General features: G+C 41.5%; 1 protein-coding gene across 7 annotated transcripts in view; it reads right to left on the bottom strand.

Annotated features, from left to right (window-relative positions):
- Positions 1-16,217, bottom strand: part of SPRED2 (sprouty related EVH1 domain containing 2) — a 120,513-nt gene that overhangs the window by 27,197 nt on the left and 77,099 nt on the right. For all 7 annotated transcript variants that reach the window (XM_054546648.2, XM_054546649.2, XM_063713285.1 and 4 more), the window contains 1 exon segment: positions 4,770-4,947. In XM_054546648.2, the coding sequence (XP_054402623.1) occupies positions 4,770-4,947 (178 nt within the window).

The following is a 16,217-nucleotide window of genomic DNA, read 5'->3' as shown; positions in this document are numbered from 1 at the left end:
CTATTGAAAGTGAAAGATAAACCAGTGGGTGGTAATGTAACAGAGTATGAAATGTTCATTGATAGATTTCAGATTCCAAATGGTTGAGTTTTAGTGTAGTATCAAAGAAGAGTATCTACAATTGTCTGAAAAGGCTATTAAAATATTTCTCCCCTTACTAACTCCCCTTCTCTGTGAGTAGCTGTATTTTCTTTATATACTTCAACCAAAATAATATATTACAGATTAAAAGCAGGAGCAGATACCAGAATCCAGCTATTTTCTGGTAAGCTAGATATTAATGAGATCTTCAAAAACATAAAGCAATGCCACTCTTCTCATAATTACTTTTGTTCTGGAAAAGTTATACAGTTATTTGCCATAAAAACGTCATTTATATTAACAATACTGTTTAATTAAAAATTTTAAATTTTTTCCATTTTAATTTTTAATATGGTAAGTTATAAATAGCTGTAACTCACCAAACCAAAAGCTCTCTGAGGTCCTGAATAAAATTTTGGAGTGTAAAGGGATCCTGAGACCAAAAAAGTTTAAGAACTGTTGCTGTCCATAAATCTCTGTGTGTTTAAGTCTTTTTTAAAGGATAGTGTTCTAGATGTGAACTGCTAGGTAAAAAGATATGCACATTTAAAATTAAAATCCTGCCAAATTGCTTTTCAAAGAGCTTTGCCAGCTCAAATTCCCACCAAATGTTATGTGAGAATGCTCACTGACCTACACATGGGCAACGACTGGAATGATCAAACTCTTAGATTTTGTGATTAGTCTCCATAAAGAGGTTTCTCACAAGATTTGTTTCAGGAGTAAACTCCTCTAATCCATCTAAAAATAAGATTCAACTCAGAAAATTTTCATTTACATATAATTTCTCAGGCTTGACTGTCCCCAGCTTACCAAAAAATTATCTGACTACTTGTGAATGGGCGTCTGGAACAGAGACTTTTCCCATAGAAACAATGGTAGTTAAGTTAACAGCCCTCAATATGTAACGAAACAAACTCCCACAATCTGCTGAATTCTAGACGTGCACTACATTGTAAAAACTGACAACACTGTTTCTATCTGAAAGAGAGCTTCATGCCCTAGTTGGAATACTGGGAACTCTGATACAATCCATCCAATATATCCTAAAAATAATCTTCATCTTTTCTTTGCCATTCCACCTTTTAGAGGGGGGTTCCTCAATAACTCACCACATTTGCAGAGCTCCCATGTGTGCGCATGGTCTCCAGTGGGCACTAGCATTGCATTAGAGAAGCTTGAGAGGCCAAAGGAAGAGTTATCATATCTCTAAGGAGAGAGAAGGGGGCGGGGGTGGGGAGGGCAGTGAGAGGGAGAGAGGAAGGGAGACTGGGTACGGGTGTGTGTGTGTGTGTGTGTGTGTGTGTGTGTGCGCGCGTGCACGTGCATGAGTGTGCTGGGTATGGGTGTGAGGGGAGGGGTTAAGTACCACTCAGTACAGAAATCCAGAATTTCCCAGAGTGTGAAACAGGCAAGGTGAGGGATGGAGAGACAGAGAAGTACAACAGGACATATGGGTGTGTGATTTAGGTACTAGTGAATATAAAAGTCCACAAGTGTGGAGTCAAGGAATGTAAAGGGGACAGGAAAAGGGGTGGGGAAATGGAGAAACATGATGGGGGAGGGGATGAGGCACACTTTTAGGATAGCGCAATCTGTGTACACTAGCAACAAACAACAGAAGTTGGTCCACGAATCAGCGGGGGTGGACAGAGGACTGGACTGCCCTAATAGTATGCCAAGTTAGTGTGAAGGGACAGGCTTTGATTTTGCAAAGAAATGAGCTCAAACGCTGGCTCTGCTGGTGACGCTGCCCACCCCATGCCGAGGACGTGGCTCACTTCTTAGAGCATTGAGTTTCCCCACTACAATGCGGAAATAGTAATGTCTTCCTCCTTCAAAATGTTGCAGGAATTTAACTGAGGTTATTTACTTAAAGGACCTGGAACAAATGGTAAAAGTTTACTATACACTAGTAATGTCTTACCAGTGACTAGATTAGACAAGCTAAAGGGCCACTTTAGGTTGAAGTACTCTATGACAAACCACAGAAATACCAGGAAAAAGTAGCTCTAAAAACATAACCCTTCAGACAAGATAATCTGGTAAAACACAGAATAACCCTAAAACAAAAAGACCAAAGAAGTGGAAAAAAATTTCTATATATATAAAAATAAGAACTAAAAGGGCAAGCAACAGATTATAAAAATATACTTGCAGCAAATATGACAGATGGAGATTCATATCTTTATTATGCAAGAGGGCATACACATCAAGGAGAAAAATAAGGCCCCGATAAGTAAATATACAAAGGACATCAACAAATAATTAATTCACAGTTACAACTGTTTAACAAACAGAAAAACATTTTATCTCATTAGCAAGCAATAAGATTTTATATGTATATTTTATATACATATATTATATATGCATATTTTATACACATATTATATATGCATATTTTATATACATATATGTGCATATTTTATATGCATATATTATATATGCATTTTTATATACATATATTATATATATGCATATTTTATATCCCTCAATCTGTTAAAGGAAATTCTAATACCGGTAGCAGCTTCTTGCACATGTATCAAAAGTCATAAAAATATGACCTCCTAAATTATTCCAAAACCATAATAAACATGGAAAATTCCCATAGGTGTATTCCTAACACTGAGGTGAAGGGGAGAACCTTAATACTTGACACTAAGGAGGTGGTCAAATAATGAAACATCAAACTGATATCAGCAACATGGAAAATTTCATATGAGAATGTTAGGGCAATGTTGTTTCATGATAGTCTTGAAAGAGAATGTTTAAGGCAAAATAAATGAGATACACAACTGTTTAAAAATATGGCTGGGCACAGTGGCATGTGTCTGTAGTCCCAGCTACTCTGGAGGATGAGGTGGGAGGACCATCTGAAGCCCAGGAGTTGGAGGCCAGCCTGGTCAACAAAGTGAGATCCTGTCTTTTTTAAAAAAAGTACAAAGTGGGAAAATTGCATCAAAGGGCTAAGGGTGGTTGTTCAGTTTTGGGGTCAGAGTGACAAGAGAATCAAACACTGGTTCCAGGCCCCCAGAACAGGCCACTAAGAACAAGGAATCTTTCTGAATCATAATTTCTTCAATTACAATTATAGAGGCTGCTGTAAGGATACAATGAGAGATCTAACCGAAGGGCTGGATTATACTTAGTACATGGTAAATGCTAGATAAATGGTAGTCATTTTACTTTTTATTGGTAATGTAGTTACATTGCTTTTTATTGCAAAAATGTTATAAACAAGAATGTTTTCATTATTTGACTATTATATAGGGTATTTCCTCAACAAATACTTCTTAAAATTTGCTGTCTTCTCCCTTTAAATTTTCAGAAATGAAATCAAATGTGAAAATAACATTTCTGTTAACCCATATGTAACATTTGCAAATTGTTCTGTCTTATCTATTTTGTAAATTTTTTAAATATAAGAAGTGCTTGCAAAAGAAGGTTAAATTTGTACACTTAACACATAAAACCCAACAGATGCTGCTGTAAAGGGTCTCAAATGTAACACTGACATATTCTTGTGGTGTCTTTGCATTTTCTCTGTGGGATCCTGCACATTCTGAATCATCTGTTGGCTTCTGAGTACACACTCCATGATCAAATACAGATAGAAGTAGTGTTCTTCCATGTTTAGGGCCAAGAATTTAAAACAGATTTTGGACATTCCATTTTCCTTCCTATCATAGATTCCTTCATAACACAGAACTGAACATTTGAGTTCCTCCATAAGACCGTATATTATGAAGTATCAATTCCCCACCCTTGGGAGGTGATGATTACTCTCCAAAGTATTTATCTATAAGCATGGATAATAATTTATAGAAGTATGGGCCAGGCGCTGTGGCTCACGCCTGTAATCCCAGCACTTTGGGGAGGCCGAGGTGGGTGGATCACCTGAGGTCAGGAGTTCGAGACCAACCTGGCCAATATGGTGAAACTCTGTCTCTATTACAGATACAAAAACTAGCTGGGTGTAGTGGCGCGCACCTGTAGTCCCAGCTACTCAGCAGGAGAATTGCTTGAACCTGGGAGGCGGAGGTTGCAGGGAGCCAACATCATGCCACTGCACTCCAGCCTGGGTGACAGAGCGAGACTCCATCTCAAAAAAAAAAAACAAACAAAAAAACAAACAAACAAAAAACAAAGTATGACACCACTACTTCTTGTTATTTTCTTTTTCCAAGCATGTTTTATTCATTAGGGCATGAAATAAAAGCTAGATAAACATTTATTTATAAGTAGCCTAATGTCAGATGACATCTTGCCTTTGTATTTTACCTGCCACCATCCAAACCTCAATGGCATGCTCCATGAATAAACTCTACATTTTTAAAACACTGACTTCACAGCTCAGTACAATGTGATTCATAATAATAAAAAAGTACACTTTTGTTTTGAATACCTTTTTACAATGATAGACATCTTAATCAAAGACACAAATAAAACAGCCAAATATACTTCTAAGCATCTCAGATAAAGCGTGTGGTCAAAAGAGACTTTGCTGGAAAGGACAGTCACGTTTTACAATTTGGCACCAGCTCCGGGGTTCTAACTTTTGAAGCTTTTGCAAGAGTTTGAAGTCAGAGAAAGAAAGAAAAAAATATGTTAAGGAAAGAGGACTATGATTTAACGTAAAGAAAGCAGTTGTCACTAATTTAACCCATGAGTTGTATGTCTGCCATTACCAGTTTGTCTTTCTGTCGTTCACCATGGATGAGAAAGCCGCTTCGTCCATTGCCTTCGGGGTGCATGACCTTACAGACCCCGACGCGACTGATCCCGCCTCCTTCCTGTGGGAACCATCCCCCGCTGGAGTCATCTCTGGTCATAACCACAGCCTTGACACGCACAATATAGCTGTCACTAAAACGACAAGAAGAAGAACGGGGCATGACAATGGTCTGGTAGTTGCAGAACACGTTTCAAAATGCAAGATGACCACCAGCCAGCACTTTTTTGGATTTATCGAAAGAAATCTATGCCTGGCGGCAACCTTAAAAAGTGGTCCATCTCAACTTTTAGGGAAAAAACAAAACACTTAAACTCAATATAAAAGTACATTTTTAAAAAGATACCTAAGTAATTAAAAATTACTTGTGATCGAAAGATGTATACAGGCACAATATTCTCCAGTTTCTAGGTATAAGTACTGATAAATGAATTGATTTCTGTAATTTAGTATCTTTAGGTTGGAAAGACACACACCTATTTTTTTGTTGTTTTTTTTGTTTTTGTTTTTTTTTTTTTTTTGAGACGGAGTTTCGCTCTTGTTGCCCAGGCTGGAGTGTAATGGCGCGATGTCGGCTCACTGCAACCTCCGCCTCCCGGGTTCAAGGGATTCTCCTGATTCAGCCTCCCAAGTAGCTGGGATTATAGGCACCTGCCACCATGCCTGGCTAGTTTTTTGTATTTTTAGTAGAGATGGGGTTTCACCATGTTGGCAGGCTGGTCTGGAACTCCTGACGTCAGGTGATCTACCCATGTTGGCATCCCAAAGCGCTGGGATTACAGGCGGGAGCCACCATGCCCAGACTACAAACCTATTAAGAGGGTATTATGGTTTCAACCCTTTAAAATTAGTTGAAAACGAACGACCAAGTTTTAACATTTTATAAAGCCAAGAATCTCATTTAGCATAAAATAGGATAATCTACTTGCAAATCATAAATTCACCATGAAATCACGTATCTAGGTAGGAAAATATTTCAATTCCAATAACCCTTTACACATTTGTAGCCTTCTGTTTATGATTTTATTTCTTCCAGTCTAAAACCTCAATTTCACAATAAGTTCTTCTGCACATTTGCCAAACATCCTCTTTCTCCCCCAGAGACCAACTCTAGCTTCTTTTCATTCTTCATCACTTTTGGGGGAAATTTATTTGGATTTTTGGCAAGGCCATTACATTCTCACTTGCTGTTTTCTTTCTTTGGATAGAATTCATTTTTACTCATTCAAACATATATTTGCGTGTTGTATATGCCAGGCGTTATAACAGATTCTCAGGAAACAAAGTTGCAGAGTAACAAAGAACCCCCATCATTCCCTGGGCCTCAGGGAAGACGCCCTCACCCTGGGCACTCAGAACCTGGCCCCCACAATTGGCCAGAGACGTGGAGGCAGTCCCTGTGCCCCATAGCCCTGCTCACCTCACTCATCGCTAAAGGCAAAGCCACCAGATTTTCCATGACCCCTTATGGCTCACCCTCCACTGCCACCCAACTGACCTCCCTTGGCACCCCAAACCCAAGGTCTACCATTCCCTTTACTTCCTCATCCCCTCCTCTGATCATTCATTTTTTTTTTTCATTGTGGTAAAATGTGAATGGCATAAAATTTCCCGTTTTAACCATTTTTAAGTACACAAGTTCAGTGGCATTAATTACACCCACATTGTTGGGCAACCATCACCCCCTTCTACCTCTAGAACTTTTCGTCATCCCAAACTGAAACTGTACCCATGAAAAACACTATCCCCCTTCTCCACTTCCCCGACCCCTCAGCCCCTGGCACCCACCATTCTACTGTCTTGTCTCTATGAATCTGATACTCTAGGTACCTCATATAAGTTCCTTTCCCTTTCCTAACCTAAATTAAAATGCACTCTTGGCTGGGCCTCTGTGGCCCATTCTCCCAGGGCTACTTTCTATCTCCCCACTGCACCCTGCTGGGCCTAGATGTGGGTATGGTGCTTGCCACTGCTGCAGACTATTCAGCCTCCCTCCAGTGCTTCTGAAGCTCACACCCTGACCCCTCTCACAACCCTTCTTCAGTCTTCTACAGACCTCACTTCCCTTCATTCCTTGAAGACTTCAGCAACCAGGCTCACTGACTCTCCATCTCTCCACCATGATCCCTGGCCCGATTCTTGATAATTTCATTATCGACATGGAGGATCCCTCCAATTCCCTGGCCTCTCAGTTTCTGGGCCTCTTTCCTTCCAATGCCCTTGTCTTACAACCAACTTTAGCCATTCATGCCCAGGTCAATCGTGAATCTTGTCATTACCAATATCTGCACCACCTCCATAACTCAATTGTAAGCATCCTGCTCTCCGACCACCTTGTAACTTTGCAGCTCTCTCCCTCCAGACCCCAATAATTCTTTACCCTGTTGGGGCCAACAGTCTATTGTTCTGACCACTTTTGCCCTCCCCCAAACCCCATGTCCTCAACTGATTCTCTACCCCTCCCCTTGCTTGTTGCCATTGCCTGGCATGACCCCAGTGGAGTTAAATCCTACCATCTACCTACTCCGTAACCCCACCCAGGCTGCTGAACATAGTGAGAGGGAAAAACCCCACTCTACTATGCTCATAGGACTAGTTTTAAAGCCATAAACACTACTCTCAAGTGAGTCCTTAAGTGCCACCTGGCATCCTGCTACATATCCCTGATCTGTCCCCCAAAGACAACTTCACACGGCCTCCTACCCCCTCACTCTCAGATGATGGATGAAGTTGCTTTAGTTTCACTGAGAAAATAGACAAAATCACAGGAGACCTTTCGCCTGTGCCCACCACCATGCCTACGCTTTGTACCAGCACTCTCTCCGCCCTTCCTCCTGTAGCTGTGGTGAAGCCATCCATGATCCAAGCTAGGGCCAACTTCTTCCACTTCAACACCTTCTACATACCAACAGTGCCCAAATTCACCTTTCCATCCAGGTCTCTTCTGTGAGATTCAGGCCAGTAGAACCAAGGGCCTATGTGAGGTCTCTACATAGGCATCTAATACGTATCACAATCAACATGTTTCAGGTTGAACTCTTGGCTCCTGACACCTCCTCATCCTTCTAGTTCTTTCTTCAAAATATATCCAGGATCCACTTTTTCCACTTCTACTGACACTGACCTGATCCAGCTGCCATCACCTTCCATTGAGATTGCTGCAGTAGCCTTCTAACTGGCATCCTTGCTTCCACGTTTGCCCAACTTAACCCAGAAAATAGAAAGGTAAGTCAGATCACCCTACTCAAACAAACCCTCCAGTGGTTCGCCAAGAAGAAGTCAAAATCTGGACCTTACCCTACTACTCTCCTTGCTCATTCCACTTTGGTCCCACTGGCCTCCATATTAAGCATCCTTCTACCTCAGGGCCTTTGCATTTGCTATTTCTTCTGTTCAAATCCTACTCCTCACATACCAACTGAGTTCATTCTCTTATTTCACTTAAGTCTCTGTCCAAGGTTATTTCAGAGAGGACTTCCCTGCCCACTCTATATAAAGCAGCATAGCACCCTCCACCCCTCTTAAATCTTCTCCCCCTGCTTTGGCTTTCTATATGCTACTAAATCAATGCTTGCTCAATAAAATATCTGCTTGCCTACCAGAATATAAATTCCACAGGAGCAGAAACTTTGCCTTTTTTGTTCACTGCTATATCCCTAGAGCCTAGAATGGTATCTTATATGTAATAGATTGCGGAATGAATGGGGTTAAATTCACAATATAAACAGGTTTAAAAAAAATTATCTATAGCAGGCTGGACGCGGTGGCTCATGCCTGTAATCCCAGCACTTTGGGAGGCTGAAGTGGGTGGACAACCTGAGGTCAGGAGTTCGAGACCAGCCTGGCCAACATGGTGAAACCCTGTCTCTATTAAAAGTACAAAAAATTAGCTGGGCTTGATGGTGGGCGCCTGTAATCCCAGTTACTCGGGAGGATGAGGCAGGAGAATAGCTTGAACCCCAGAGGCAGAGCTGAGATCGCACCACTGCATTCCACCCTGGGCAACAAGAGCAAAATTCCATCTAAAAAAAATATCTATGGGTAACAGAATCCCTATAAAAACATATAGTGTTCAATACTTATTTACTTATGAACCACAATTACTAAATTGGGATCACAGTACTTTCTATTCCTAAAAATTGAAAAATCATGTAGAAGTACATATAAAAGTCATAGGACATACATGTACATACACAACTAATCCAACTATTTCAGGATTCAACATGCATATTCCCTTAGATTAAGAACCTTCTGGGCTGGGCACAATGGCTCACGCCTGTAATCCCAGCACTTTTGGAGGCCAAGGCGGGCAGATCATGAGGTCAAGAGATTGAGACCATTCTGGCCAACATGGTGAAACCCTGTCTCTACTAAAAGTACAAAAATTAGCTGGGTGTGGCGGTGCTTTTGCCTGTAATCCCAGCTACTCAGGAGGCTGAGGCAGGAGAATTGCTTGAACCCGGGAGGTGGAGGTTGTAGTGAGCAGAGACTGCAGTGAGCCGAGATCAGCCTGGCGACAGAGCAAGTCTCTGTCTCAAAAAAAAAAAAAAAAAAATCTTCTGTAACATTTATTTAGATTAACTGCATACAACTTTGGAGAATATCCTTTCCCCCACTCCAACCCCATTTATTTAAAAACAAACAAACAAACAAAAAACCTAAGGGTCCTACGACTTTTAATTCTCTAGTGTGCAACACAGCTTTCTCAAATCTTCTATGAGTATACTATGGGTTCATCTCAACAGGAGATGGCTAAGGTGAAGAATTGAAACTCTGTGCACCTCTTGTTAAAACGTGCTTTTACTTTTTTTGTGTTGCAGCTGTGTGCTGTTCTGTTTCTTTGGGGGGATTAAGTAAACATGAAAAAGAGAAGTTTGCATTACTTATGTTAGTGCCATAAACATTTCCAAAAAGTACCCATTTATTAGAGAATTTAAAAATACCATACCCTTCTGTGTCCAGACTACAAGGCTGTTAACTCTGGCCTTTGCTTGCACTCTGAGGCCTCCTCCTTCCTGCCTCAATGTCTCCTATCAAGTGCCTTCTCCAGGGTATAGACTTCTCTGTGATGGGATTGGGGGAAGGGGAGGCTCAGGGGCAGAAGCCCCCTTTGTCTCCTCCGGCAACAGCACCGACAGCCAGCATTAACTGAGGCATCTGGCTATTTAAAACAAGGCAGGGGGATAAAGTGCTGGACTAAAAGCTGTGAAGGATGTCTGGATAATCCAGCTGCATGGCTGCATGCCAACTGCTTCCTATCCATGGTGTATTTACGTTACTCAGGCACTTCACCCCACCCAGCATAGAAATGACAATGAACTCCACTACCAAAAAGGTATAAAGGAGGAAAACTCTCTTCCCACCTTCCCTCCCCCTCTTTCTGGAAAGAATTAAACAACATCTGTTTAAAACAGATGTAAGGTTTGTTAGTGGGGGGGATGGGGCAGGAAGGGCAAGGGCAGATTAGTTTTAAAAATTTGCACAAGGAGACTGCTGCTGGTATGCCTTAGAAAAAAATGTCAAAACATGCTATCTTTGTCAAAAATAACAGCATTTTAAAAGAATGCTTCTGAAATTAACAACGCTGTAATGGTGTGGATCTAGTGAAGCTCCAGCCAAGGGTCCAAACCCCAACTGAATGGAGCCCGGGCGTCTGAACTTGAGCTGAACAGCCCCAACAATGTTATTACAAATGTGTTGGATGACCAGCCCTCAATACCGTATTCTTTAGGTGTGTTATGAGCAAAATTGGCTGGACTGAGGATCTGCCATTTAAATGTGGTTTCTTTAAGGAAAAAGCTTTGTGTTCCCAACATGTGGACTTTTTGTAAAAACAGGGCTTCCTGTCCCGGGATCACTCAATATGCAAAAGAGGCAGGTGACATTGTAAGCAGGATAGGAAGGCAGAGAAAAAAACACTTTCAAAACTGGATTAGCATCTCCACAGAAAAGTTTTAGACCTCAGCCTTTATGTTCTAAGTGTTCTCCAGTTTCAAAGCAGGTCCTGTCTGGGCCACGTTACAGACATAAACCAAGGAAGCGTAGGAGATGACCGCGAGGCAGCACTGTGTCTCACAAAGAATGTGTGCTTCAGGGCCAGGCGGCCCCGAAGTCCCCAGCTCTCTCAGGAGCTGAAGAAACCTCTTTTTGAGCTTCAGTTTCCTCCTTTGCAAAATGAATAGGGGATCTACCTTGCTGGCTGAAAGTAGTGTTACAGGTCGTGTCAGATCCAGAAGTTTGGTAAGTTGTAACCATCATCATTTATGCTGAAAGGCTACCTCAGAGACAAAAAGAGGTCCTTGAAACACCAGCTTCCCTGGCCACTGAGGAGTGGGTTTCGACTGCCTGCCCTTTCCAGCTATCAGAGAGTAGAGGGGCAGGGAAGCTGTCAGGCTCTTGACAGTAGGAGGAAATTTGACATGGACCTCCAGCAATTGTCAAGAGAAGTTAGGTTTATAAAGACCAGGTTTAGTTGTCCGCTGCAGGCATACCTGTAGAGGAAAATAATGCCATCCGCCATCTGTGAGCTGGCCCTCTGCTCCTGCCCCTCCCCATCGGTTTCTTTCAGGGATGGAGACTGGGACTTTTACCTCCCCCATAAATACTTCCCACAGCCAGCCCTTATCTGATTACACGGCTCCTTTATCTCTCCATTATGCTCAACATTAGATTCACTTCCTCCCAGCCTCTTCTCCACTTCACCAGACCTTGAGAGGGATTAGCCAAGATCCCAGCCTCTCCAGCCCAACTCCCAGACGCCAGCTGAGCCAAATATAACACCAACTTCTTGCAGGGAGCCAGGCACACTCACTTTATTTTAATCACATCCCCCGCCCCCGGTCTTCCTCGTGCTTATAGATTTATAAAGGCTCTTTGATTTCATCGAATTATATGTTTAAAATATTACATATGTGTGTATGAAGTATATGTGAATATAAAATACATATGACTAGTGATCTTTTTAAAAAGAATCAACAAAATGCTTCAGTAGAATCAAATGTGTTGAGAAGCTGAGGGTACTGGTCATACTTTCTATTTGTTAAGTCAGGTGGTGGTTTTGTGGGTGTTCGTCTTAAGTATCAACTACTCAAGAAATTTTTAAAAGCGGACTGCCCTGGTTTTGGAAGTTTATATATTCTGAACTTTATGGGCAAGGAAAGTTAACATAACGTAATTTTATGCACGGTGGTAACATGATTTTCTGCTCTGTACAAGCCCCTGAAGGTAGAACACTTGCTCTACATGCTATAATGTCCCAGAAAATAAGGCCTTTCTGTTAACCACAAAAATATGTACTGTTTGTGTGGTTAGGTTAGGCCATTACAGAAAACAGTGTTAACGAAAGCTCATTAATGCCCACAGTAGAAAGACTCGATCGCAAAGATGCCAGATCTGGCAGTAGCTAATTCTGGCAAAGGCCATCAGCTCTTCTCTCAAACATGGATGAGCAGGCACTGTGAGGCAGAGAAGAGATTTTTTGATCATTAAACGTTTGTTTCATAAAGAGAACCAGTTTGCATGATGTAAGAATTAGGGAAGGTGAAAAGTGGGCTAAGATCACTTAACAAAAGGCTTCTCCACAGTTATTTAACATCAGTGAAATCAGCCAACAAATACACTCAATGGAGAGTACCTTTGAAACTGCCCTATTCCAGTATCTGCTAGTAAAAGAACCCATGTACTTAAACAGGGACTAACACTTTCCTGTGAGCTCACAGTGCCAGGGCACTATGCTCTGACTATGTTTATCAAGAGGAGAAAACAGCCTCTTCGTCCAGCCTTCACTGTGTCCCTGTTTTTCTGAGGTGCTGTAGCTAATCTTGCTCGTGCAGAGTAACCCCTACCCTTAGAGGACTACAACATAGCTTTGGTTTTTTGTTTTGTTTTTGAGATGGTGTTTCGCCCTTGTCGCCCAGGTTGGAGTGCAGTGGCGCGATCTCAGCTCACTGCAACCTCTGCCTCCCAGATTTGAGCGATTCTCCTGCCTCAGCCTCTCGAGTAGCTGGGATTACAGGCGTGCTCCACCACGCCCAGCTAATTTTTGTATTTTTAGTTGAGACGGGGTTTCAGCATGTTGACCAGGCTGGTCTCAAACTCCTGGCCTCAAATGATCCACCTGCCTCAGCATCCCAAAGTGCTGGGATTACAGGCGTGAGCCACCAGGCCCAGCCAGCTTTGATTTTTAAAAATGTGTTATCTTCATTATCAATTTATGTATTTTTTAAATGGTATGGAATGAGTTTTGGGAATGGAACCCTTTTACAAAACACGGTACCTAAAAGGTGTGTGTAGGAGGTGGCGGTGGTAGTCTTTGTTTTACAATGACTAGGGATATAACCTTCATCCAGGAACCAATTAGGCTAAAAGCCAGGGGTCCTGCTTATGTGCAGGAGCCTCAGAGGGGATATAAATAGGTTTTCCTTCACTCTGTTGGGCTCAGAATCTATGAGTAAAGCCAGTAAGTACTGCTGTCCTGCAAGGTCACTAGCGCCCTCTGTGTCCAAGTTCTACCCTCTCCCAAAAAGGGAGGTAAGGGGCATGTCCCTCCTCATGCCTTGGATAAGCCGAGCATCTTTGTTGTTCATGCTACCTAGCTACACTGAAGCATATAAATAAACCTCTCACCCACACACTATTTTCCAGTGCACATATTAAAAGAGGTCGTTTCCTCCATTATCATGGAAGACACTGGTCAGCATATAAATGATTATTAAACTTAATAATTTATCAGTCATTCTTCAGAACAAGTATTAACAAGTCAAAGTTTGATAGACTTGGACCTCTAGTATTTTAGTTTTCCTATTGAAATTTTAATGCAGAAATACTCCTTTAAAAATAAGCTGTGAATCCCTATTTTTATAAGTGAGCAATTTTGGTTCAAAATATATGCCCATACCTTGTTTAACATACAGTGCTGATTTAGCATTCTATGTGCCTCTATACTTTCCTTTAAACCTCAGTTTAAAGGAAAATATTATAGATTTAATATTTAGGTAATACAGATTTAACTTATCACTGACGTTAAATCCTAATTTAAATATAAATATTTCCCCATCTCTGAGTGCTACCTTACACCTCCAGGTCACCAGAGCCAGAGCAGCATGTACACTGCACATTCTGGCACATTATCTTGCACCTGCCTTGCAGACATCCTTGGGAGTGGAATGGATGCTCTGCCCAGCTGTCCCTAGTCAAGGGTACAAGGCAGTGTGCCATGCACCAGTCTGGCCTCCTTTCTTTCCTGCTGTGTCCTGTGACCCACAAGGGCCAAAAAAAAGGAAATGAAGCAAAGACACAAAGGAACAAAGATCACGGCTGGAAGTTAAACACGTAAGTTTTACAGAGGCTTAGGAGCCTTTGAGGAAGTAGTTGGGAAAATACCGGCAGGCAATTAGGGATCCTCTGACATCCCCCGAGCCTGGGAGCCCTGAGTGACAGTTCAGGTAAGCTTGAAAAACCTACTGTGGCAGATGGAAGTTGGAGCTTCTAGTGCCCCCATCACCTTCTCAGAGAAAGCCCCAATTTTAGGGGCAAATCTACATGGACTGTAAATAGAAGATGGTGATACCCATGGCATTAGCAATGCCCAGGCACACTGGAAGTTACCTCATAAAATGCTGGTTTTCTGGTTTCCATTTCAGCAAGGTTGACAAAGTTACATTAGACTCACTCCATTGTACTGTGTTTAAACGCAATTTTAAATTTCACCTCTAAGTGTTTATCTCCTGTAGCTTGAACACATATAAATCCTGCACAGGAAAAGAGTGACTTGGCTGGATTCTATCTACAGTGCTCTCATGGAAAAAAAAAAAAAAAAAAAAAATCTGAATAAAAACTTTTTGATTTTATCAATACTTATTTAATCTATCAAAAATGTCTTAAGGATACCACTATATTTGTTGGTTTTTTTTAAAAAAAAATCTTTCCAGCATTTTAATTCAGTACTCAAATTTATAAGCCACAAGAATACTAATTATATACAAGATGAAAGACCACGTGTAATTGGGACACAATAAAGATAAAGGTTAAGGTTGTTCAACCTAAAACCCTAACATGGGACAGTTTTAAACATGGGCAACGAAGTGTTCGCTGAAGTAAATCTTAGCTTCAGCACATAGGCAGCCAATGTTAGAAGTAATGTCTAAGACAGATTTTTAAAAAATGGCTCCTGGGCAATTTTCTCTTGTCAATATGGTCTTCTTGTGCAAGTACCTCTTGAGGTGAGTAATGCACCTGGCCCAGGAGAAGGAAAACCCAGCAGAGGGCTGAGGTCAGGCCTGGGGAGACTGGCAGGACAGGCATGGTAGTTTAGTAATTAGATTATAATCAGCAAAGAATGGAACAACTTTTTCTTGAAGTTTGAAAACTCTTTGCTCTAATCCTTACTAATAGCAGAAATCCTAATTTTCTCATCCTGGGGGACCAGAGAACTGGAGACTCTTGGGCATATGCCTCTTAAATCCTTGGTGGGTTTCCTAGTTAACCAGTTAGGGGCCTCTGTATCAGTCAGGTATCTGTGCAGCAGATAAATCACCTTAAAGAAGGCTCTACAGTTAATTTAGGAAATTATGGGAAGATTTTACTGTGAAAGACTGTTGACATTCAAAGCATGTGTCGGAGGTAGTTCTGAGTTTTTTTCAAAAACCACGAAAACACGAATGGCTCTGACATGAGTAAACTACTTTAAAAAATAAAATTTATGGCCAGGTGTGGTGGCTCATGTTTGTAATCCTAGCACTTTGCGGGGACAAGGCGGGTGGATCACCCGAGGTCAGGAGTTTGAGACTAGCCTGGCCAACATGGAGAAAGCTCGTCTCCATCAAAAATACAAAAAAGTAGCTGGGCATGGTGGTGGACACCTGTAAACTCAGCTACTCAGGAGGCTGAGGCAGGAGGATCGCTTGAACCTAGGGTGCAGAGGTTGCAGTGAGCTGAGATCACGCCACTTGACTCCAGCCTGGGCAAAAAAGTGAAACTCCGTCTCAAAAAAAAAAAAAAAAAAAAAAAAAGGTACTTCACTTCAACCAAAAAAGAATGAATGAAATGGTCTGTCCTAAAGGTCTGAATTTCAGGGTGATTACATGGCATGAAGTGGGGCTGAGGGAGTACTGGGAGGTGAGAGGCCAAAGTCTGAATCTAGGTTTATGATTTTGCTTTTATTGTCTGTCTGCTTTACTGAGCCTGAACTTCTGGAGTTCATAATTAATCAAGATCAAAAGATTACCATCTTAAAGCAAACAAAATAACCCACCCCTGAAGAACCGTTTCTCCTACTTTTTATTCCAGAAGCAGTAATTTTCTGACTTTCCCTCTGTTTTACACACCCTTCCAAAAATGGTATTTGTGATCCACATTTAAACCCCAAAGGCCAGCTAATGGAAATGTCAGATTACTAAACAAAATT

This window comes from Pongo abelii, chromosome 12 (genome assembly GCF_028885655.2).
Source record: "Pongo abelii isolate AG06213 chromosome 12, NHGRI_mPonAbe1-v2.0_pri, whole genome shotgun sequence".
NCBI lineage: Eukaryota > Metazoa > Chordata > Mammalia > Primates > Hominidae > Pongo > Pongo abelii.
The sequence above is the reverse complement of the archived record's forward strand: the minus strand, read 5'-3'. Positions and strand labels throughout refer to the sequence as shown.